The 20,260-nt window shown below is 51.8% G+C and overlaps 7 protein-coding genes across 7 annotated transcripts; 4 read left to right on the forward strand and 3 right to left on the reverse strand.

Annotated features, from left to right (window-relative positions):
- Nucleotides 1–1,429: 1,429 nt before the first annotated feature.
- On the forward strand, nucleotides 1,430–2,833 carry BDZ83DRAFT_531341 (uncharacterized protein; the record flags this gene model as incomplete). Its single annotated transcript, XM_060503323.1, has 1 exon — nucleotides 1,430–2,833. A coding segment is annotated over one exon (1,404 nt), but the record flags the coding sequence as incomplete, so codon positions are not given.
- A 314-nt stretch (nucleotides 2,834–3,147) lies between these two features.
- BDZ83DRAFT_632910 (uncharacterized protein) lies at nucleotides 3,148–6,595 on the reverse strand. Its single transcript, XM_060509000.1, has 6 exons — nucleotides 6,239–6,595; nucleotides 5,441–6,170; nucleotides 5,231–5,388; nucleotides 4,809–5,172; nucleotides 4,400–4,750; nucleotides 3,148–4,323 (listed from the first exon to the last, which is right to left on the reverse strand). Exons 1-6 carry the CDS (start codon nucleotides 6,354–6,356, stop codon nucleotides 3,630–3,632), a joined length of 2,415 nt encoding a protein of 804 aa, XP_060361249.1. The 5' UTR covers nucleotides 6,357–6,595; the 3' UTR covers nucleotides 3,148–3,629.
- A 1,129-nt stretch (nucleotides 6,596–7,724) lies between these two features.
- BDZ83DRAFT_585914 (RTA1 like protein-domain-containing protein) lies at nucleotides 7,725–8,759 on the forward strand (the record flags this gene model as incomplete). The annotated part of the gene is made up of 2 exons (XM_060505893.1): nucleotides 7,725–7,908; nucleotides 7,972–8,759. The coding sequence occupies 2 exons, from the start codon at nucleotides 7,725–7,727 to the stop codon at nucleotides 8,757–8,759; spliced, it is 972 nt and encodes a 323-aa protein (XP_060361250.1).
- A 513-nt stretch (nucleotides 8,760–9,272) lies between these two features.
- On the reverse strand, nucleotides 9,273–11,271 carry BDZ83DRAFT_585930 (cytochrome P450; the record flags this gene model as incomplete). The annotated part of the gene is made up of 8 exons (XM_060505895.1): nucleotides 9,273–9,317; nucleotides 9,371–9,768; nucleotides 9,823–9,989; nucleotides 10,053–10,560; nucleotides 10,623–10,707; nucleotides 10,762–10,853; nucleotides 10,906–10,942; nucleotides 11,005–11,271. 8 exons carry the CDS (start codon nucleotides 11,269–11,271, stop codon nucleotides 9,273–9,275), a joined length of 1,599 nt encoding a protein of 532 aa, XP_060361251.1.
- Nucleotides 11,272–12,433: 1,162 nt separating this feature from the next.
- BDZ83DRAFT_655034 (uncharacterized protein) lies at nucleotides 12,434–13,151 on the reverse strand (the record flags this gene model as incomplete). The annotated part of the gene is made up of 2 exons (XM_060510772.1): nucleotides 12,434–12,826; nucleotides 12,900–13,151. The coding sequence occupies 2 exons, from the start codon at nucleotides 13,149–13,151 to the stop codon at nucleotides 12,434–12,436; spliced, it is 645 nt and encodes a 214-aa protein (XP_060361252.1).
- A 2,923-nt stretch (nucleotides 13,152–16,074) lies between these two features.
- BDZ83DRAFT_585957 (zinc-binding dehydrogenase) lies at nucleotides 16,075–17,268 on the forward strand (the record flags this gene model as incomplete). The annotated part of the gene is made up of 2 exons (XM_060505896.1): nucleotides 16,075–16,288; nucleotides 16,355–17,268. 2 exons carry the CDS (start codon nucleotides 16,075–16,077, stop codon nucleotides 17,266–17,268), a joined length of 1,128 nt encoding a protein of 375 aa, XP_060361253.1.
- A 347-nt stretch (nucleotides 17,269–17,615) lies between these two features.
- Nucleotides 17,616–19,884, forward strand: BDZ83DRAFT_632919 (uncharacterized protein). Its single transcript, XM_060509001.1, has one exon. It carries the CDS (start codon nucleotides 17,959–17,961, stop codon nucleotides 19,831–19,833), a length of 1,875 nt encoding a protein of 624 aa, XP_060361254.1. The 5' UTR covers nucleotides 17,616–17,958; the 3' UTR covers nucleotides 19,834–19,884.
- The last annotated feature ends 376 nt before the right edge of the window (nucleotides 19,885–20,260 follow it).

Here is a 20,260-nt window from a genome sequence, read left to right on the forward strand (position 1 = left end):
AAGCCTGAGGGTAGTAGTAGACTGTAGTGGCTGCTGACGTGTGTCAGGTTCCGTTCGTGGAGGTGGATGTCTGTGGAGAAGAAAACATTCCCGTATGGCTTCATGCGATACTGGACTTCACTCTTCAAAAGCGCAAAGAAAGAAGAAAGTTGCGCGGCGAACCACGGATTTTATCAACTTTTACTACCTGATTGTCAAGGTCTCCATCATGGCATGAACACCAAGAGCCTTGGCCAAATACCATTCTATCACCATGATCTCTTGAGAAGAATGATTATCGTGATCGACTTGCCATTTGAAGAAGCCACTGCCTTGGAAGTCATTTGCAGAGCCACAATCATCCGACGATACGGGGTTTCATCTTTTCAGCTCACCCGTGAGGAGAACTAGGAGATATCGTGCCCACCAACGGCAGCACATGATTCCGAGCAAGAACTTCTGATCTTAAGGGGTTGACGAAGGCGAGGAAAGCTACCCCCTGTCCTCCCAAGCATACCAAGCCTCCCGCACATCCGGGCCAAGCCTTGCGACTGCTTGTGCCCACATGTTCTTCGACCTCACTTGCTCGTCAGGTTCAGCCCTGGCTATACTCCCCTGCGAGAGCCGCAAACCTAAAACAGAGCGTCCCTAGTTTTTCATCCCTTCTTGCGGATCTGTACCATCACTCTTCAGATGGCAGCGCGACATTTGATCCCATCTAGGTTGGTAAGATATGTGCAGCTGACTTGTTAATCCGACTTGTACCTGGTCCCGATTTACACGCTCACCGCTGCCAGGGTTGACTTCAACATCACCATGGACACCATCGAGCACCGCGTCGTCTCTAACACATCCGCCTAGGGCCCTCGTCAAAGCACTCCACGAATGACGAGACCTCGCGAGCCTCCTTCACACCAAGCTCCAACACTCCCATGCCCAGACCTGACCTAGATGGAGAAAGACGTGCCATCACAACAACCCGTGCATCCGAGATTCCGTGCACCGGATGCTGCGGGCGGCGGGCGATGTCCATCAGCCAAGGCGACGATGAACCAGACCCCTCCTGATATAATGACTTTCCTCCCTTCCTTTCTTGGTCTGCAGTGATCAGCAGGACTGTCACCACCTCTTCCATTCACCCACGCGCCCGTCTTCATTCGTTTCTTGGTAGCCATCCCGTGATTTCATCACTTGGCTACATCTTGTTTACTTCGATTCATTTCTAGAGACCGGTATCTCGACTCCATTCAGATCACATACGCTCCTTTATTCCTTCTTGTGTCTTTCTTTCTTTACTCAATAACGACAATCAACCCAAGTCCTATTCAGCCAGTCCTTACTACTCGACGAAGACACGATGCTCACACGATACGGAGTCATCTCATGGCTCGCTCTGTCGACTCTGGCAGCAGCCAATGCTCCGGCTGCACCTCCAGCCCAGCAACAATGCGAGCCGCCGAAAACCGAGACGATCGTACACACCGTCCACGAGACCGTTCATGTTCCTACAACAATTCACAAGACGGTACACGTCACGCTGCCGGGAGAAGTGAAAACAGTCCACGTTCCCGTCCCGACGACAGTACACCAAATCGAGACTGTCCACGAGAAGATACCCGTACACGTCACGGTTCATGTTCCGACAACAGTTAAAGAGACCGTACATATCACCCAGCCCCCGCAGGTGGTGAAGGAGACAATACATATTACAGAAACGAAAAAGGAGGTCCAGACTCTCCCTCCTCAGGTGGTCAAGGAAACAGTCCACATCACGCAGCCTCCTCAAATTGTGAAGGGAACGATCCACGTCACACTGCCTCCGGAGACGGTCCATATCACTCAGCCCCCTCAGGTGATTAAAGAGACTATTCACGTCACTCAACCTCCTCAAGTAATCAAGGAGACAATACACGTCACCCAGCCTCCCCAGGTTATAAAGGAGACGATACACGTTACCCTGCCTCCTCTGCCTCCTCAGACGATTCACGTAACGCAGCCTCCGCAGGTGGTAAAGGAGACGGTTCACGTCACCCTACCCCCTCAGACAATTCATGTTACCCAACCTCCTCAAGTCATCAAGGAGACGGTACACATCACTCAACCTCCACAAATCATCAGGGAGACTCTTCCCCCTCAAATCATCAAGGAGACTTTGCCACCTCAGACTGTCAAGGAAACGGTTCACGTCACCCTGCCTCCTGTCCGGGAAACAGTTCATGTCACCTTGCCTCCTCAGGTAGTCAGGGAGACTGTACATATCACGCAGCCTCCTCAGGTTATCAAGGAGACTCTACCACCTCTGCCGCCTCAAATCGTCAAGGAAACTATTCATGTAACTCTGCCTCCAGTCAAGGAGACAGTACATGTTACCTTACCTCCTCAGGTAATCCACCAAACTTTGCCGCCTCAAGTCGTCAAGGAGACGGTACATGTTACCCTTCCTCCACAGGTGGTCAAGGAAACAGTTCATGTCACCTTACCCCCCCACGTTATCAAGGAAACAGTCCACGTCACACAGCCTCCTCACATCATCAAAGAGACGATCCATGTTCCTCAGCCTGCGCAGACGGTGCAGGTAACACAACCTCCCCAAGTCATTCATCAAACGGTTCATGTCACCCAGACGGTCAGCCACTGCGCAACAACAGCCACAGCGCCAGTCTTGGGCCATCAACCCTCCCCACCTCCGGCAGTGCATACCTCGGCGGCACCAGTAGCACCACCGGTTCATGAAGCTCCTCCACCGGCCCACACCATGGCTCCTCCGGTCCATACCCCTCCACCGGTTGAGCACTCTGCCCCAGTAGCCCCGCCAGCCGAGGCGATGCCCGTTCATACGCCTCCTACCGAGGCTTTGCCAGTACACACACCTCCCGCAGAGGCTGCCCCGGTTCATACGCCTGCCGCTGCCCCTCCTGTTCACGAAGTCCCGGCAGTTGCTCCTCCAGCCCACATGGCACCTCCCGCTGAGGCTGCCCCCCCTGCTCATCAGATCCCACCCATTGGGTTCACGCCAATCAACCCTCCAGCGGAGGCGCCAGCGGCACCAGCCGAACCAGTGGCCCCGCTGGCACACCCTATGAAGATGAGGTTCATGGCTCGAAGATGATGAAGATCATTGGATAATCAGATGGAGGGAGACTCACTTTGGATGTGGAGATTCAAATTCCCGGACAACAACGATTCTAGAATAATGTGCGCGTATAACTTTTTTACATGTAATCTAAATACTAGATCGTAGCTATGATGCTGGCGAAGTTTGATACCCGGTCAGCCGGCCTTGAATAGACCACTTAATGCCTGTCAAGTCCCAAGTCTCTGCACTTCAAAATTGAGATCGTGAGCTAGTCTCAACTCTATTCTCTGTCTAAAAAGTCGCATGGGTATCTTTGTCCTTTCCTTTCCGTCCAAAATCAAAAAAGTTCCCACCCTCACGTTCATTGCCCTTCTTCTCCTTCTCGCTGGCCCGGCAAATCTCATCGAACCTCTGTAGTGTCTGATGAATATCAACCTGAGTGTTGCGGGCGAGATAATCACCCTCGACTCGTCTAGCAGCAGCAATACTCTGTCTAGTCTTGGACTTGACTGCTGTCCGAATACTCTGGTAAATACCCTGGCCAGGATACGCGACAATTCCGAGAGTTGCTGTTTCACCAAGTGTTAGCACTTTTGAGTCGACAAGAAGGAAGGAGTACCTTCGAATACATACCTGATGCTGTCTTCGTCGCCATGTTCATGACACCCTTCCCGACGCCTAACGCTGCACCTGCGGCACCGCCATCTCGTCCGCCCTTATACGGCTGATAAAACAAGTCGGCGAAGCCACCTCCGATTCCAGTAACAAAGTTCTTCCCACCGACCATGGCACCAGACTTCCAATCTGTAATGGGAGCGCGGGCCTCGACCTTTTCGCCGTAGAGCTTAGGCGCCTCGCGGAGACCTTCCGTGACGGCAAGCGGCACATCGAGATAGAACTTGCCGTAAGACTTGAAGAATGTGCCAACACCAGAAGCCGATGCCTTGAAGACTGCACCCGTTGTGCTCCCGCAGCCTCGGCCGGCACTTCGGGGCCGATCGAGAGCGTCGGATTGCGGGGGCGCGAGACTCGGCGATCGGGGCGGCGTCTGCACGTCTAAGCTGGAAACACTTCTGGCACTTCTCCTCTCAATGTCCTCCATCTCTGCGGCCTTGAGTTTGGATCGTTGGTTGTAGACTTGGACGGGTTTGACGACAATGTCGGTGGCACCCTTGACCATGCCGTATCCGACTCCCATCAAGGAGGATACGGTGCCTGTGACGGGATCCCACCGGCGGTTCTCGATGATGTATGTTTTCGTCTCGTGTCTAGATGTCGGGTTCGCCATTAGTACACGTATACACTAAACGATCACGAAGTTCGCTCAAGGTTGTTGGCACTCACGGTGACATATTTTTCTGGCCAATCTTGAGGTGGTCAAGAAGAATCCCCGCAGCTTGCTTCGATAGTCTGACCTGCTTCTTTCCTCTCTTGAACTCCCACACTGCCGGCTGGTTGGGGAAAACATCACACCGAAGCAGTTCAAGGGGCAAGTTGGCGTGGAATGACTTTGCTGCCGTGGCGACACCATTCTCCGTCTTCATTTTGGCCGAAAGTTCGCCAGCTGCGGTCGCGGCTTCCGGTGTCAGGCAGAATCGGATCGCATCGGCCAAGTTCTGGGCATTCAGCTGCTTGTGTGGAATAGGCTTTGGCCCGGCGCCTGCGATGGCAACCATGTCTCCCCAGAATGGCTGACTAAAAGTTGTTAGTTTCGACCTGGACAGAGCCTCCTGTACCAATCTCAAGTACTTACTCGCCAAAGAAGGGGACGATTGTAGTTGGTCTTCCGTTCAAGAGACCACAAGCGGTGGTTCCAGCGCCGCCGTGATGGAATACTGCCGCAACATTGGCAAACAGCCACTCGTGCGGGCAGTCCCCTAGGAATAGGATGTCATCCGCATCGATGCCTCCCAGGTTACTCCAGCCCTTTGATATGATTGCCCGAACACCCGTTGCGCGGACAGCTTCGACGAGGATCTTTGTCATTTCGTCGGGGTTATCGATGACGATACTTCCAAAGCCGATGTAGATGGGAGTCGGGCCATTCTTAAGGAAGTTTGCAAGCTCGATGGGAGGCTCGTACTGAGGGGGTTCACGGAAAAAGAAGCCGCAAACATCTATGTGACAGATCAGTCCCAGTTCCTCAAATAGTGTTGCCCAATGGACGAATCTTACCGATATAGGCAGGCCAGTCGATGGGTTTCGGTACAAGTGCTGGGGACCAGCAATATGTAAACGGAATCTTCTGCGACTCTGCAAGAACCGGGCCTTCGGAAAACGGCACTTCCTCAAGATCGATCGTCCTTCTCCAATCGTTGATGACATCTCCGAGGCTGCAATAACCATCAGCACAAGAGACCAAAGACGGCTAGAACAACTGCTTACCCTTGCCATGTCAACCATTCAACGATGCTGTAGGAAACAAAGTTTGCCGTCATCTGATCAACAACTCCCTTGTCTCCAAACTTGAGATTTGCCAGAGGGTGAGGGAAAGCTCTGGTGCTACTCCAAGGCATGGTAAACATGAGATGGAGGGGAACGCCCAGGGCTTGGGCACAGTGAACGTGTGCAAAACTCGGCGGATTGGCAATGATGGCATCAGCCACGAAAGGTGTTCCAGTCTGCGTATCAGGCTCGATACAAGACCTCCAGCACCCTTCCAGCATTTCCTTTACCATCTTACGCTTCTTCTGAATATCGCCACCCTTCAAACTCTTCAAGCTCGGGATCAGACCTGGGTTCTTGACCATGTAGGCCATCAGTTCGGAAGGGTCACCGCCGATAGGGTAGAATTCGAGGCCGGATTTGCGAACAAAGCTGTCAAAGACGTCGTGTGTTGCAAGGCGTACTCTGTGACCGTACGTCTGGAGCTCGTTTCCGAGCGCGATGAAGGGCTGGACATCGCCGCGACTGCCTACGACTTGGATGACGATGTTGAGTTTGACGGGAAATGTTTTCTTCTCGGCGAAGCGCTCTGCTGCTTCAAAGTACTCTGGCGGGGGCCCCTCGGCTGCTGCTGCTTCTGCGAGTTGGGCTGGGTCTTTGAAGTCGGGAACAAAGCGGGCGAGGGTTGTCGCCAGTCGCGAATCGAGGTTTACGTTGATTCTACCGTCCGCTATTGCAATTTTCTTTGGTTAGGATGTATTCAAAGGGTTCACTTGATCAGTCGGCTGGGGCTCCTACTTCCGACGCTTTCGCTATGTTGCTGGAGTCCCTCGTTGATCGCCGTCTCGTAGGATGGAAGGTAGTCTTGAGGAACGGGATCATCCTCTATCATCCTGACCGTGTTTCGCTTCGACATCCTGTACTCTCGAAGTATGCTAAGGGTTGAGTTTCTGGTTGATGAAGGTGAAGTGACCGCCGTATAGTAGACGTTGTCGGCGTGGAAGAATGAGAGTGGGTATCGAGAAGGAAAATGTTAAAGGATCGCCGAATCAATCAAGAGCAGAAGGAGGAAAAGCACGGTATGTTTTCTACACGATCACAAGAAAAGCCAATTCCTAAACGTGGAATTACTAACCAGGGAGGGGTCTCGAGGAATTCAGCCAGGCAGTCAAACCAATTTATCAAATATTCAGCTACCGCCTACTACTTACATCATACGCCGCCACATCCCCCCCTCCATAGTCTGTAGCCTTAGTCGCATATCTCGTACCTGACTCGGGTTGCCCGTAGGGCAAAGCCGAACGGGAGTGCTAAAGGGACTAGGATCTGTAGGGCCGGTAGTTTGAGCCGCGCCACAACGCGCTGAACTGCGAATCCACGTAAAGAAACCGTGTTTGTAAAGACTGTAAAGCTCTTTTGGGCATATGCAGTTGCGAGGAGCCGCGGACTCGGCAAGTTCCCGTCGGATCAGGGCCATAAAAACTTCATGGGTGTGGGCATGTTGTCGCGATCCGCAATGGGGGCGCCAGCCAATGCTTAATTATCAGTCAACATAAGTGGATACAACCTTAAAGATTTCATTGGTTCACTGTCGACCCGCGGGTTGTCGCATTGTCTCGCATCTCTGGTGACGAATACGCGTATACGACCAACAAAACAGAATCCGCGGATAGGTCGCTCCTCGCAAACCGCTAGAATCGTCGCTAGTGTAAAGTTCTAAACTTGGACCTCTCTCCACCGCCGCAAAGACTTGCGCATCTCGCCGAATTAGGCACCGTCTCCCGGGCTTTATGGCTTCGTCTTCTGACCAATGGGCTAGACTTGGTCATACGCGTACGGAGAGTGCCGCATAGTGCTTGATCAACGTGGCTCAGCCCTACTAGTACTCCGCGTACAATCTGAAAATCTGCAAATGCCATCCCTCAGAGGCTCAGTCTGCCTAGCGCCAGGGGGGGCTTCTTCGTGTTGAGGCTGTTTTGCATCGCAGCAACACTCGTATGCAAACACAAAGGGGTAAAGGGGGAGAATTCAAAGATGAACGTATAGACTTACTTATATCAAGGTCTTTGGACCGATTATGGATGATAATAGACCGCAATCAACAAGCTTCTACACCGCCCGCTCATAACCTTTACACGAACGGAACACAGTCTTTATCGCCTTGACATTGAAGTCTTTTTTTTTTCTTCTCCAACGACCAAAGCTAAACTTTTCGGCCCGCCCAAACTCTATTTGGAGCCAAATAATTACCTAATTGCGCCAAGGAGAGACTCGGGACTTCACGATGGCGGACAACAGCACCACGACAGAAGGTGCCTCTACCGGCTTCGTTTTCTACCACTATGAGCCGTCTATGGTAGCGGCAACCGTCTTCATTATCGTTTTTGGGGTTTCTTGTATGCTACACATCTGGCAATTATGTCGACGCAAGACGTGGTACTTTATTCCCTTTGTAATTGGGTGTATATGTAAGTTATGGCAGTCCAAACACAACCCCATCCTCAAGCACGACTCGGCTGACATTTCCCTAGTTGAAGCAGTTGGATACGCTGGCCGAGCCATGTCTGCGGGTGAAGCACCCGATTACACCAAGAACCCCTACATCATCCAGTCGATCCTTCTCCTCCTCGGCCCCGCTCTATTCGCCGCGTCAATCTACATGGTTCTCGGTCGCTTGATTAACCTTCTCGATGCCGGGGGATACTCTTTGATCAGACCCAACTGGTTGACCAAGGTCTTCGTACTGGGAGATGTGCTGTCATTCTTTGCTCAGTCTGGAGGTGGTGGCATGTTGGCGACTGCCAAGAACAGCGATAATGTGAAGCTCGGCGAAAACATCATCGTCGGCGGTCTCTGCATTCAGATCCTCTTCTTTGGGTTCTTCATCATCGTCACTCTTGTCTTCCACCTCCGCCTCTCCCGCAACCCGACACCAAAGTCTCTTACAGTTCAGACTCCATGGAAAGGTCTCCTCTACGTTCTGTACGGCACCAGTCTCCTCATCATGGTTCGATCGCTTTTTCGAGTTGCCGAATACGTGGGAGGCAAGGACAGCGAGCTACAGGCCAAGGAGATGTACATCTACATCTTTGATGCGACACTGATGGGCATCACAGCTATGGCCTTCAACTGGTTTCACCCAAGTCGTGTCATCAACAACCAGGCTACCGGCTTGAAGCAAGTCTCTAGCTCAGAGGTGCTCAACGAAGGATACCTGATGGAGAGCGGACAATACCCAAAGCCGCAACAACAGCAATACCAAGACCCGCGGTACGAACCTTACCAAGGAGCCGCCGGTAACCAGGGGTTTCGTAGGTGAAGGAAATCAACAAGGTGGCGTCGACGAGACTCGAGAGACAAGGGCAGAGCTTCCAGTAGCACCAGCGGGAACAAGAAAGCCGAGCGAAGAGAATTGGAGAGATTGGGCTTATGACCCGGTTACTTGAGTGGGGTCTTTTACTTTTGTTTTTGACTTGCCCTTTATGGGTCCCTTTTCCCTTTGTTCTTTGGCGAGGAAGGCTGGATAGACTTATGAAAAATGTAGGACTACATCACATCGGAGGTTTGGGATTTGGTACAAAAGGCATACTTAATGCCTTGGAGTAAACGGATATGAAACACGATTGTTCTCATACTTTGTACCAAGAATTCATTGAGATAGTTTCATCAGTCTATCCTTTTCTTTGTTTATGATGTGCAGTCAGTCAAGTTGCCAGTCTACATGCATTGTTTCAACTTCCAGATTCTTCAATTACGATATTGCGCGTCGCGCACATGCTACCTTACACTGCTTAAACATGTCATTGACCATCATGAACTTCCGCCTAGGCCACTAAAGCTTCCTCAGCAAGACCTTCCTGTTGGGGTCCGGTTGAGTCTAATAACTGTCAGCAAGCTGGGCCTTTCCACATTGAGTCCTGATCTACTTACTATTGCGCCGAATTCCAAGTTCTTATATCGCTCCTTGCTATCTCCAAGGTTCTTGATGTCATAGTTGGCCAGAGTCGTCGCCATGATCATCTTGATCTCGTTTACAGCGAAGAAGCGGCCCGGGCACGCGTGACGACCGTAACCGAAGGTCAAACTGGTCTGCCCCACGCTCACGAACTGGGCGTTTGCCACAACCTCGGCCTGTTTTGAGCCCGTCTCCTGTTTCGTCTTGGCTTGCCGTAGCTTGTAAAACCTCAAGGCATCGAACTTTTCAGAGTCGGGAAAGATCTCATCGTCGTTGTTGATGCCGATCACGGGCAACTCGATTACCGATCCGGCGGGAATGACCTGGCCGTTCGATAGAGTAAACGTCTTCAGGACCTTGCGTTGGAACGATGCTGCACCTATGATGAGTTGTTGAACTGGTAAACTAGCTTAGACTTTAAACTTACTAGGACCAAGTGCGTAGTATCTCATAGTCTCCTTGAGGAAGCTGTCCAGCTTCTTCATGTTCTGCATGGCGCCGCTTGTGAAGACACCGTTGCTTTCGGCTAAGGCTTGCTGGATGTCGTCCCGGAGCATGGGAATTAGCTCGGGCATAGCTGCTAATGTGTATAGACTTGATCCACTCAGTCAGCGTCTTTGGCATTACTTTGGCTATCTTCATTGTCCAGATACTTACGCGTTGGTGGTGGTGACAGTCGTAGTATGGATAGCAGCGAAGCTGATACCTAGTTGGTACCTAGCAAGCTCTCTATCATTCTTCTCACCAAACTTCTTTTGCGACTCCAAGATCCATTGCAGCATATCGTCCGGCTTTTGATAATCGGGGCTCTTCTCGGCCTCCTTCCTGGCGGTCACCACAGGTCTCAGGAACTTGTCCGCCTCCTCGATTCGGCAGTGAACCTTCTTGACTTCAGGTGTTCTCGCTGCCAAGAAAGGGCGCAGCCATGGAGCAATATCAGCAACCTTTCGAACGGCCTTCATCAGATCGAGGGTATAGTTGATTGCTGCGTCTAGGTATTCTTCGTTCCGGCAAAGTTCGGGTCCGATAAACACACGGCCAGAGGCCATGGCGATAACGCGCATCATTTTGTCCATAATCTTGACCTCGTTCCAGTCGCATGACTGGGGGAGCTCTGTTCGCAGAGCTTCGACGACTTCGTCGGCGATGATCGGGTTGAGTCGGACTGATTGGGTATTATGTTTGTTAGTGGAGCTCAGAGAATGGCGTCACGGAGATATAACATACCCAAGGCCGGTGTCAAAGCAGTCTTGACGGTATGAGGCAGCAAGTCGATATCGGTGTCTACACCTGTGTACTTTGCGTGCATTGACTACGGATTCATCAGCACTGCCTTCTCATTGTACAGTTCTTGTTCCAGGCTGACCTCTTCGATAGCTCGGTTGAAGCTGAGGACGTCATCAGGAAGCCTCTTCAGCTCGTTCATAAACTTTGGGGCGACGACAATATTTGGCGATTCTGCGAGTAACTTAGTAAAGACTGTCTTTTGTATCGAGGATCCGGAGCTTACTCCTTGCAGTGGTGATCCGGAAAGCTCTCTCTTTGAACTACGCGCATGTCCTGTTAACCCATATTATTGGCCAGTGAGACTTGTTGATATCTGCCATACCTTCCTGTATCCGTTGAGGTAGAGGTTCCTGGCCTCACCATTCATAAAATGCTTTCGCCGGGCTTCGGATCCTCCAAACTCTGTTCCTACCATGGGAATATCCGCCCAGGGATCGCTCTTCAGAACTGTCTGGAGCAAAAGCGCGACAGCACATGCAAATACTGCAGTGGCAGCGACAGGCCATCGCTGGGCCACTTCGATAAACAAGGTGCTGTCTACCACAGCACCGGCTGTGGCGTTCACGTTGGGAAGCATCGACATCGACATCTTGGGTGGTTGCCGGGTTGCGATGATGGTGTGCTCGGACAAAGACATTAGGCTCGAAAAAGAGATGGGACATAAGGGTGTAATATAGTATTGCTGTACCCTCCATGAAGTCCCCTTGGCTGCAAGCTTGACAGCAACCACCGAGTACAGTCTGGGGACCCCGCCACCAGCCGTGACGAATGCCACCAATACAGCCGACGGGAGATGAACTACGAGCATAAACTAGTAAGTATCCGGCGTGAAACTTGCCCGCGGATTGCGAAACCGGGTGGAACCGCCCAACTACCGGCCGGGGAAAAGAGAGAAAGATGGTGGTGGGCTGTGGGCATGGCTTGCATCTTGTCTTCTTCCCCAACCAGCACCCCCTGCGCCGATCAACGAGACGAAGAAGTATTCGATCTGATGGGCATGCATTAGCGCTGCCGCGGGACAAAGGGGGCCAAAGGCAACAAAAACGCGGGGTGGGGGGCGAAAATAGTGTGAGGGCTTTGGCCAAGCGGACTGACGAAGAAGCCCGAACCAAGGTTCATCGAGTGAGGTTCCCGTGTAAACGAGAGCAAACGACGTTAACGGTTTCGTATTCGCGAGTCTGATCGTCAGGAGGATACCAAACGATCTGTGCGACGTGGTACGACGCGACCTCGCTTGTTAGCCTGGTCGCAGTGATGCGTTTCTAGAGGTCTAGGGAGGGCTACTTGAATTACACCTCGTCGACTCGTCCTATCGGGCAGAAGAAGACGATCTCGTCTCGGGTACACACGTCAAAAAGCAAGTCTTTCCTTAGTGCCGTTGTGCACATTGCACAAAAAGCGCCTGAAATGTTCTCGGGTTCTCTTTCACTGGCGAATAGAGGCCGACCTCAATTGTCATGCGGCCCAAGTGCGGATAATCTGTAATGTTTCGAAACCTTCTATTTGTGGCATCTTGACTCTCACTCGCGGCCCAAGCGGCATATCATTGGATGAAAGAATGAACATGCAAACGTGATGGAAGAAAAAGAAGAAACAACAGCTCGTAGTAGGTACGGCCAAGACCAGATAGTTGGTGTGTTCGGCCCTTTCAGTCGGAATATCAACATGTCGGATGACTTGCCTCGCCGAACTCCCTAATTTACGCGTAGAGATGTGGTGGCATCTCCCACCGGGAGAGCTAAGCCGAGAGTTCAGGAATCATAAACTTTGAGAAAGCCAGTAATCTCCCCATCGAACAGCGGTTTGCCAGTTGAAGGATCTTCACTGTTGGCGCCCAATAATCTGGCCTCCCAAAAAGTTCCTTGGTCAGAAGTCGTTTCCTTCTTGAAACCCCACGTCGTGTAGCCCTCGGAGCCCAGGAAGACTCCGTCGATCTGCGTGCCGTTAAGCGTGTAATGCGAGTACGGCTTGACCTCGGTGCCGTTGACCAAGTACATGAGTAAAGCGTCATACGGAATCTCTGCGACCGCGAGGTTCTCCCAGGTGTAGCCCGAGACGCCAGTGGGCACATGGCCCTGAATGCCTCGGCCGTCAACACACTGAAGCGGGTCCTGCGCAACGGCGGCTTTGTCAAGTGCAGCCATCTGGAATGAATATGGTTAGTGATGTGACTTTGGGCATGACCAATCGGGTGGTAGCGCCCGGGTGTAAACTTACGTATCCCCATCGGATGCCAGTCGATCCGCGAGAGTAAATGGCGGTCAGGCCGTGATTATCGAGAACGCCGCCGTCGGTATCCTTTACTTGGATTGACCACGGCCCCGCTTGGCCGGCGGAAGCGTCGTAGCCTGGATACGCGGAGCAGCCACCGGTAAGCTCCTTGACCGTGACGTTCCCGGCGGCTGAGACGAATGGTGATATAGCGATGCCAACGGCGGCCGCAGTAATGAACTTAGCGAGTGACGACATTTTGAAGTGACTGAACGCTGGAACTTGGAAGCAGTTGAACGCGATAGATCGACGCAAGGAGTTTGATAAGCGACAGGTGAGGCTCTGTTGCTCAACCTCTGCATCGACAGATTGCCAAGATTTTATAACAACTGCCCCTGAAAGGATTCTAGGCATTAAACGGCCGTGACGGCCTCATTCCGAACGCCATTCTCGTGAGAAGATCCATTCCCGCAAGCGAAGGAACTTGGGTGTTCCAAAGCCGGAGCTAAACATGCAACGGCGCGTTCCTGCCTAATTCAACAGCCTATCAAACCACGGGACATCGGGAGATGACAAAATTCTAGGCTGAGAGGAGGGGGTCGATGCCGCTAGGGCGAAATTGAAGCTTTGCCCCCGCAAGCGGACGACGCTAATTGCCGTTACCCGACTGTGCGATCTTGATTTTGAATCATCGCAGGCAAGACATGATGGCATCGAAAGGGGACAATGGGCGGACTCCAGAATACTGAGCGATGTGACTATGCTGCCTGGCTGTGCCTAGAACACGATGTAAAGCAAGCAGGATGTCAAGTCAGGCCAACAATCATGCTGGGACAATTGATCTCTCTTCGTCCCTTTTGGACTCAAACAAATGGAATCAGCCCCTTAATTAGCGTTGTTGATCTGATCAGCCACCTTTCCCTTCTCGCATAAGCCACACTCAAAGACCGGCAGCCACTTGGCCCCTGTCGTCATTCTGCATGTTGTCGATCAGGAACCTCGTGATCCTGCTGGTGCTTGACTCAGGTATGCTAGGAGGAAAGACCCCTAAAATGGGGATGGAAGCAGAGATCCCGGGCACACCGTAACCGAAGACTCATGAACGAGCTTACTGAGCATCAGGAGGTACGATTGTATGCGAGACATACGAGGGTCGGCTTGAGCCTTTCAGACGGCGAATTGACTGCCGTATTTGGGGGTCTCCCAGTAAACTTAGGTGATGCTCAGAGTGTCAGGGAGCGTGTGTGACCCTATCGGATGATCCCCATGCGCAGTCACCTTGAAGTTTACAAGGCAAACCACACGACGGGACCTTGATGATGTGCGAGGTAGTGTAGTTCGAGCACAGCCATCAATTCTCCTTGGGTCATCTTTTCCTTGATCAGGATTCGAAAAGAGATTCGCGATGCGCCAAGTAAGTTTGGCCAAGGAGCAAGATCTTGGTGGCGTGCATACGCGGCTGTCAGCGTATCGCCATCGGGAAACGATCAGGTTAGTAAGCGAAACCAAAAGTCACGAGCGACAACGAATTCGAAAAACGAGCGGATTCTTCGTTCCATTTTTTTTGTCGCAAGACCTGTAACCTCTAAAGGTGCACGCCGAAGCAGGTTGTAGCCATATAATCGGGTTGAGAACCTGCCTACGGCTGTTATATCGGTAGAAGGATTCTCTTCACCAAGAGTACGCCAATACATCGTCAGCATCTATAGATGTGGTCGGTATCATCGCCGAATTCGTAATTCGTCTTCCAAAACGACGAACGGGTCTGTGATTCAGCGAGGCATCTGCCGAATTGTCGCTGGATAAAAAGCTGTTACCCCCAAGCTCACTTCTTCGTGTTCTACAAACTCGGTGGCGTAGTGAAATAGTTTTACACGAATTCAACTCCATAGAAAGTGTCCAAATAAGCTTTTTTTTTCCCGGCCCGCAACCGAGATAAAATTTGTTGAACTCTCCATAGTTAATATTGTATATCTTCTTTCGTCTTTAAATAATCTGAAGCATCGTGAATATATGACCGAAGGCTGCCGAGTCGACCCGGGTGCTCAGGGTAACTTATGCTCAGGTTTATCAAATCAAATGTCCAAGACGCCTTAACAGCAGCTTGTGGTCAAACCAACTTCAATACATTATCGATCCCCTTATCGAAATAGCCGCAGCTGGATAAAACCGAAAGGAGATAAACGACTGCAACTATCACATTGCCAGAAGTCGCCCCCAGTGCCAGTGTTCCAGGAAAGTCAACAAAATTCCAAGTCTATTTGATTGAGAGAGTCCCTAGAGAAACTCTTGATGCGAGAAAGAAACTACTATAATGAGCTGCGGAGTAAAAACAAGTCTAGATGCAGCTCATTTGATTGAATATTTTACTGAGCAGGACTCTCCTCACCTTCCAGGCCTCAGCATGTTGGCCTTGTTGCCATGGTGGCTCACTAGAGCGATGTTCCTATAATTTGAATGATTGCAGATGTTAAGAATCATACTTACATGTACTTTACCTGGTTTACGGGTTATATTCCAAGCACGTATTCAACAAGGACATTTTATGAAGGCATTGTCACATGACAAGTACATATGGATGAATCAAACCAAATTGCTAGACTGGAGGTAATGCCTAGAACTGAAGATTCTTGTGAGGCGCAGCCAGTTGTGAATATACTCATACTATTATTGCACTGAAAGTCTGCTGTCACAATATCGAAGTTCATTGACCTGAGAAGCTCATCTCTGTGCTTGGTTTGTGTGAATTCAACGTGCTGGCTGCGTTAAAAACAAGCTGTCCCGCTGCTCTGCCCAAGTTACGCGCCTCGACATCTTATTCGGGCAACGAGTTTGCCGTTTGCTCGTGATCCAAGATAGAAGTTTCCTTCTACCGGAGTCATGTGGTAATAGCCTTATCTAATCCGGTGGCGGCGGGGACTGCCTGATCAAGAAGTTGGGGTGCAGATGTTGATGCATGGCGCTTATCATCACGATGTGACCCCGCACGTCCATCTTCCCCGGTCCATCTTCCCCGGTCCTTCTTCTACAGTCCATCACTCTGAGATAAATACAGTTCATGCAATCTTTGCGTTTCGTTACAAAGTGACAGACTTTGACGCTTTCAAGACCCTACTGATAACAGTTCGAGAATTCGGCTCAGTACCCCTGCAACGACCTTTCACGACGTCTAGTTCTCTCAATGTCCTTCAAGTCGGAAGCTATTGTGGCCAGAGGCCCCTTCTCTGAGGGAAAATGGGCCATCGAACCAGTCGCTCTTCGGGATCTTCGCTCAGACGAGGTTCTTGTTGAGATTGTTGCCTCTGGTATCTGTCACACGGACTTACACTGCGGTAACACGCCCGCTGACAAAGGAGTTCCCGGAGTCTACTACCCTCGAGTCCTCGGGCATGAAGGTAAGTGATCTCATTTTGTGAACCAAGTAGAAAGCTGTAATACTTCAAGTTGCTGACTCTTATCAGGCTCTGGATATGTAGTTCAGGTTGGAGATGGCGTGACGAAGGTGAAGCCCGGTGACGCTGTCTTCCTCTCCTTTTCGTACTGCGGAGAGTGCCATGTCTGCAAGACAGGACCGCCGTCTCACTGCATCAAATCTTTCGAGATCAACTTTATGGGAGAGCCAGTCTTCTCGGACGGAATAGGCGGGCGCTTCTTCGGTCAGTCCAGCTTAGCCCACCACACAGTCGTCAGCGACAAGTCCGTTGTCAACGCCGCTGGCCTCGGACTTACTCGGGATGACCTGAGGATACTGGCGCCGCTTGGATGCGGTCTCCAGACAGGCAGCGGAACCGTCATCAACGTCGCCAAGGCCGGTCCGAAGGACTGCATCGCCATCGCGGGTATGGGTGGTGTAGGCTTGGCGGCGGTCATTGCGGCAAAGAACCAAGGGTGCAAGGCCATCATCGGAATCGATCGAGTTGAGTCTCGCCTGGAGCTGGCTAAGACGCTCGGAGCCACGCACACCATTAACACGACTGGGCTCGAAATGGCCCAGCTGACGGATAAGATCAAAGAAGCAGCTGAAGGGCTTGGAGCAACAATTTGCATTGACACCAGCGCGTTCCCGCCACTACTCGAAGCTCAAATTCAAGGAACGCGGTATATGGGAAAAATAATTCAGGTCGGTACTGGCATGCCAGAGTCACATCTGTCGCTTCATATGCAGAGTTTCATGGTCAGCGGAAAGCAGTATTTTGGGGCGGTTCAGGGGCACGTCAATACTGCCGAGTACGTCCCTCAAATGGTTCAGTGGTGGAGAGACGGAAAGTTTCCTGTTGAGAAACTCATCAAAGTATTTAAACACGGCGATTTTGCTTCAGCTGTAGAAGCGATGAAGCGCGGCGATGTTGTCAAGCCGATTATTGCCTGGTCATGAACCGTGGTCTGTGTGCTCTATGGAGCTCATACTATCAGCATCACCATAATACCTCAAAAGAGAGACAACTTAACGTAGGGGTCCTCAACCCTGCTTTATTTGACATATTCTCACAGAGCTTCACCAACTCAACTCACTCTGAGCCAGGCTCAGAGCCTCATCGCAATGCCGACATCTGATCTAAGCCTCCAGTCTCCTGCCCATTCTAACAACCTCTTCAGCAGCAAACATGTGCGCACTCACGCACCCAACAAAGCCAAGCCAAGCCGGGGTTCTTTCGGCTCATTTCCCGACTTATCAGTTCGCGTTTAAGCTAGAGGACCCCGAGCAAACCGGGTCATTGTGATTGGTCAACAAGTTACGAGCAGTCAACTGACCATTCACGCGAGACTCTGATAAGAAAACGCGCGAATAATGTTGCATTCGTTGTAATGCGAGAACCCCGCAATCCGGGGGGCATGGTGGAGACGGTGATTTTCCCAACTCACTGTTGCATTTATCCCCCAGGCCAGGGCCAATCTTCCCGAGCGGCTCAAGGCTTGAGCAGCCCATCTCCAAACTCCTTGAACTCCTTTTCTTTTACTCATATGGGCGCCAAAGAATCGCACCACTTTCTTGTCCGGTCAGCCAATCCTAAGTCAAAAAGCCGCACCAAAGAGGGACAAGAGAGACAGAGAGGGGAGAAAAACAATGGAGAATCACCTCGGCCCAGACCTGGCCTCCAAAATCGGGCCCTGGATCCTCCCTAAGCCGCTCGAGGCACCGCCGTCGCCCGAGTCCGTCTGCAACAGCGACCGGGCCTCGCCGACGGAGGAGACCAAGCGGCGCAGGGCGGGTGGACCGAAGGCGCGTACCGGCTGTGCCACCTGCAAGACTCGCCATGTAAAATGCGACGAGCGCAAGCCCACATGTTTCCGTTGTGAGAAGGTCGGAGTCGTCTGCGAGGGCTACGTGGACCGCATCGACCGCCGGAGGAAACGGTCAAACCAGAATGTGGTCCGCCGGAATACGCCGCGGCTCATCGCCCCTCGGTCCGCTTCAGCCGAGGCCGCCGACATGAGCAGCGGCAACAGCAGCAGCAAATCCGATATGATCTTGTCGCCTCAGATCCCTAAATCGCTCTCGAGCCTACCCAAGATCTATCACAAGGACGGCGTTTACTACGATTACTTTCGACATCAGGTTTCCACCAACCTGGCAGGTTACTACACTAGTCCCAACTGGTCATATCTAGTCGTCGGTGAAGGTTTGCAAGATGACTGTATTCACCACTCGATCCTAGCTGTCGGTGCGCTTATTCGCTCCACCCCTCAGGATGCGAGACCAAGCACGCCTAGAAGAAAAGCATTACCACCTGCCTCGGATGGCTACGCCGTAACCGAACATCGTGAGGTTGCGTTGCGACATCATCTCAAAGCAGTCAAGTCTCTAAGAGAACGAATGGAGTTAATCACGGCTTCATCACCAACCACAGTAGTTGTCACGACTTTACTACTAGTCGTGTACGAGCTGCTCCAGGGTGAACCAAGGACGGCCGAAATGCTCCTCAACTCATGCCTTGGAGCACTGAGGGACTCGATCACAATGTTCGAAAGCGACCCCGATAGTGAGGAAAAGTATCGTGACTCCGAATTCAACGACATGGAGCATGTGCTTCCGTGCATAGCAGCCATGAGCCAGCTCTCACAATCACTTCAACCTCGCCGCCATCACGCGCACCCTTTCAAGATCGATCCTGGCTCTGACGTCCATAATCCTCATCACGAACCAATCTCAAAATTCTTCATTTCGTGGGGCAGGTTCTTCACCTTCGCCGTCAGCTTCATCAGCAACTCTACCGATGTCACTGCGGAGGGCATTTCCATGGACATGCTCCGTCACCTCACCATCCACCAGCAGAACTTCCTTTCACAACTACAGCAATGGAGATCAGTCATTCAATACTATGCCGAAAGTCCGAGAGTAGATATCGCAACTAAGAAGGGCCTGAGAATCGCCCAGATTCACTGGCTCCTTCTCCACATCACACTCACTTGCTGTCTAGACCCAACCGAAGTGGCCTACGATGCATTCGAGAACGAATTCAGGGATCTAACGATGCTTTGCGTTGAGTTATATCGTGACTGTGTGTCACAACCCCGCCCAACGTCAGTCTTGCTGGGGCAGGGCCTTATTTTACCTCTGTGCACTGTTGTGCGCGCCTGCAGGAATCACGACATCCGCATGACGGCATTGCAGGCACTGCATGAGATACCCCCGTCGATGGTCGCTTGGGATGTGGTGTCGAACATGGACGGGATCCTAGGAGCCTTACTGCTTGAGGAGACTGGTCGTGATCCGGCAGGATTCGTTCCCCCGGAATCGAGATGGTTTTGGTTGAAGGATGTGACTGTGCCAGAAACGCAGAGGATTCATAAGGTCTATCAGAGGCTAGCACCGGGGCAAGATGGCAAGCCTGTTCTGACGAAGTTGCGACCGACATCTAATGTACGATCTAAGATCTGTAAGGCGAGCGGATGTGAGAAAGACCACTTGCTAGGACCGGTAGTCGTAGAAGACTCATGAAACAGGACAGCGTCCTGGCTTTAATGATCAAATTACGAGAAAGAAAAGACGTGTCCAACAGCCAACCGCAAATCTCATGCCAAACAAGAGAAAAGTGGTCAACTTCCCTCTCGCCTAATTTTTCTTGGCATCTGCTGTTAGTGAATGAGTGAGCCTACCACCAAATTACTAACAGCCGAAAACTCTTCACCTCCCCTTGCCGGAGCCCGCATCCGCGATGGCCTCACAGCCGCCGTCGGGCACCGGACTGATGTCGGCCGACCAAGCCGACCCCGAACCAGGCTCCGGGACACCTCCGGAGCCGAACCCCACCTCAAGAGCTAAGCGACGCCGCGACGCCGAGGCACAGCCGACCCGGCCCAGCCTAACGGGAAGCCAGCTTGATGCCACCACCGACGCCCCTACCTCGGCCGAGGGGCCCGCAGCC

The sequence above is a fragment of the Colletotrichum acutatum genome, assembly GCF_030867785.1.
Source record: "Colletotrichum acutatum strain CBS 112980 chromosome Unknown BDZ83scaffold_101, whole genome shotgun sequence".
NCBI classification, from domain to species: Eukaryota; Fungi; Ascomycota; class Sordariomycetes; order Glomerellales; family Glomerellaceae; genus Colletotrichum; species Colletotrichum acutatum.

Coding starts and splice junctions, on each gene's coding strand:
- BDZ83DRAFT_632919 (XM_060509001.1), top strand. CDS start 17,959: ATGGAGAATCACCTCGGCCCAGACCTGGCCTCCAAAATCGGGCCCTGG.
- BDZ83DRAFT_632910 (XM_060509000.1), bottom strand. CDS start 6,356: ATGTCGAAGCGAAACACGGTCAGGATGATAGAGGATGATCCCGTTCCT. Junction 6,171..6,238: donor ACATAGCGAAAGCGTCGGAA/GTAGGAGCCCCA, acceptor AAATTGCAATAG/CGGACGGTAGAATCAACGTA. Junction 5,173..5,230: donor CGACTGGCCTGCCTATATCG/GTAAGATTCGTC, acceptor TCTGTCACATAG/ATGTTTGCGGCTTCTTTTTC.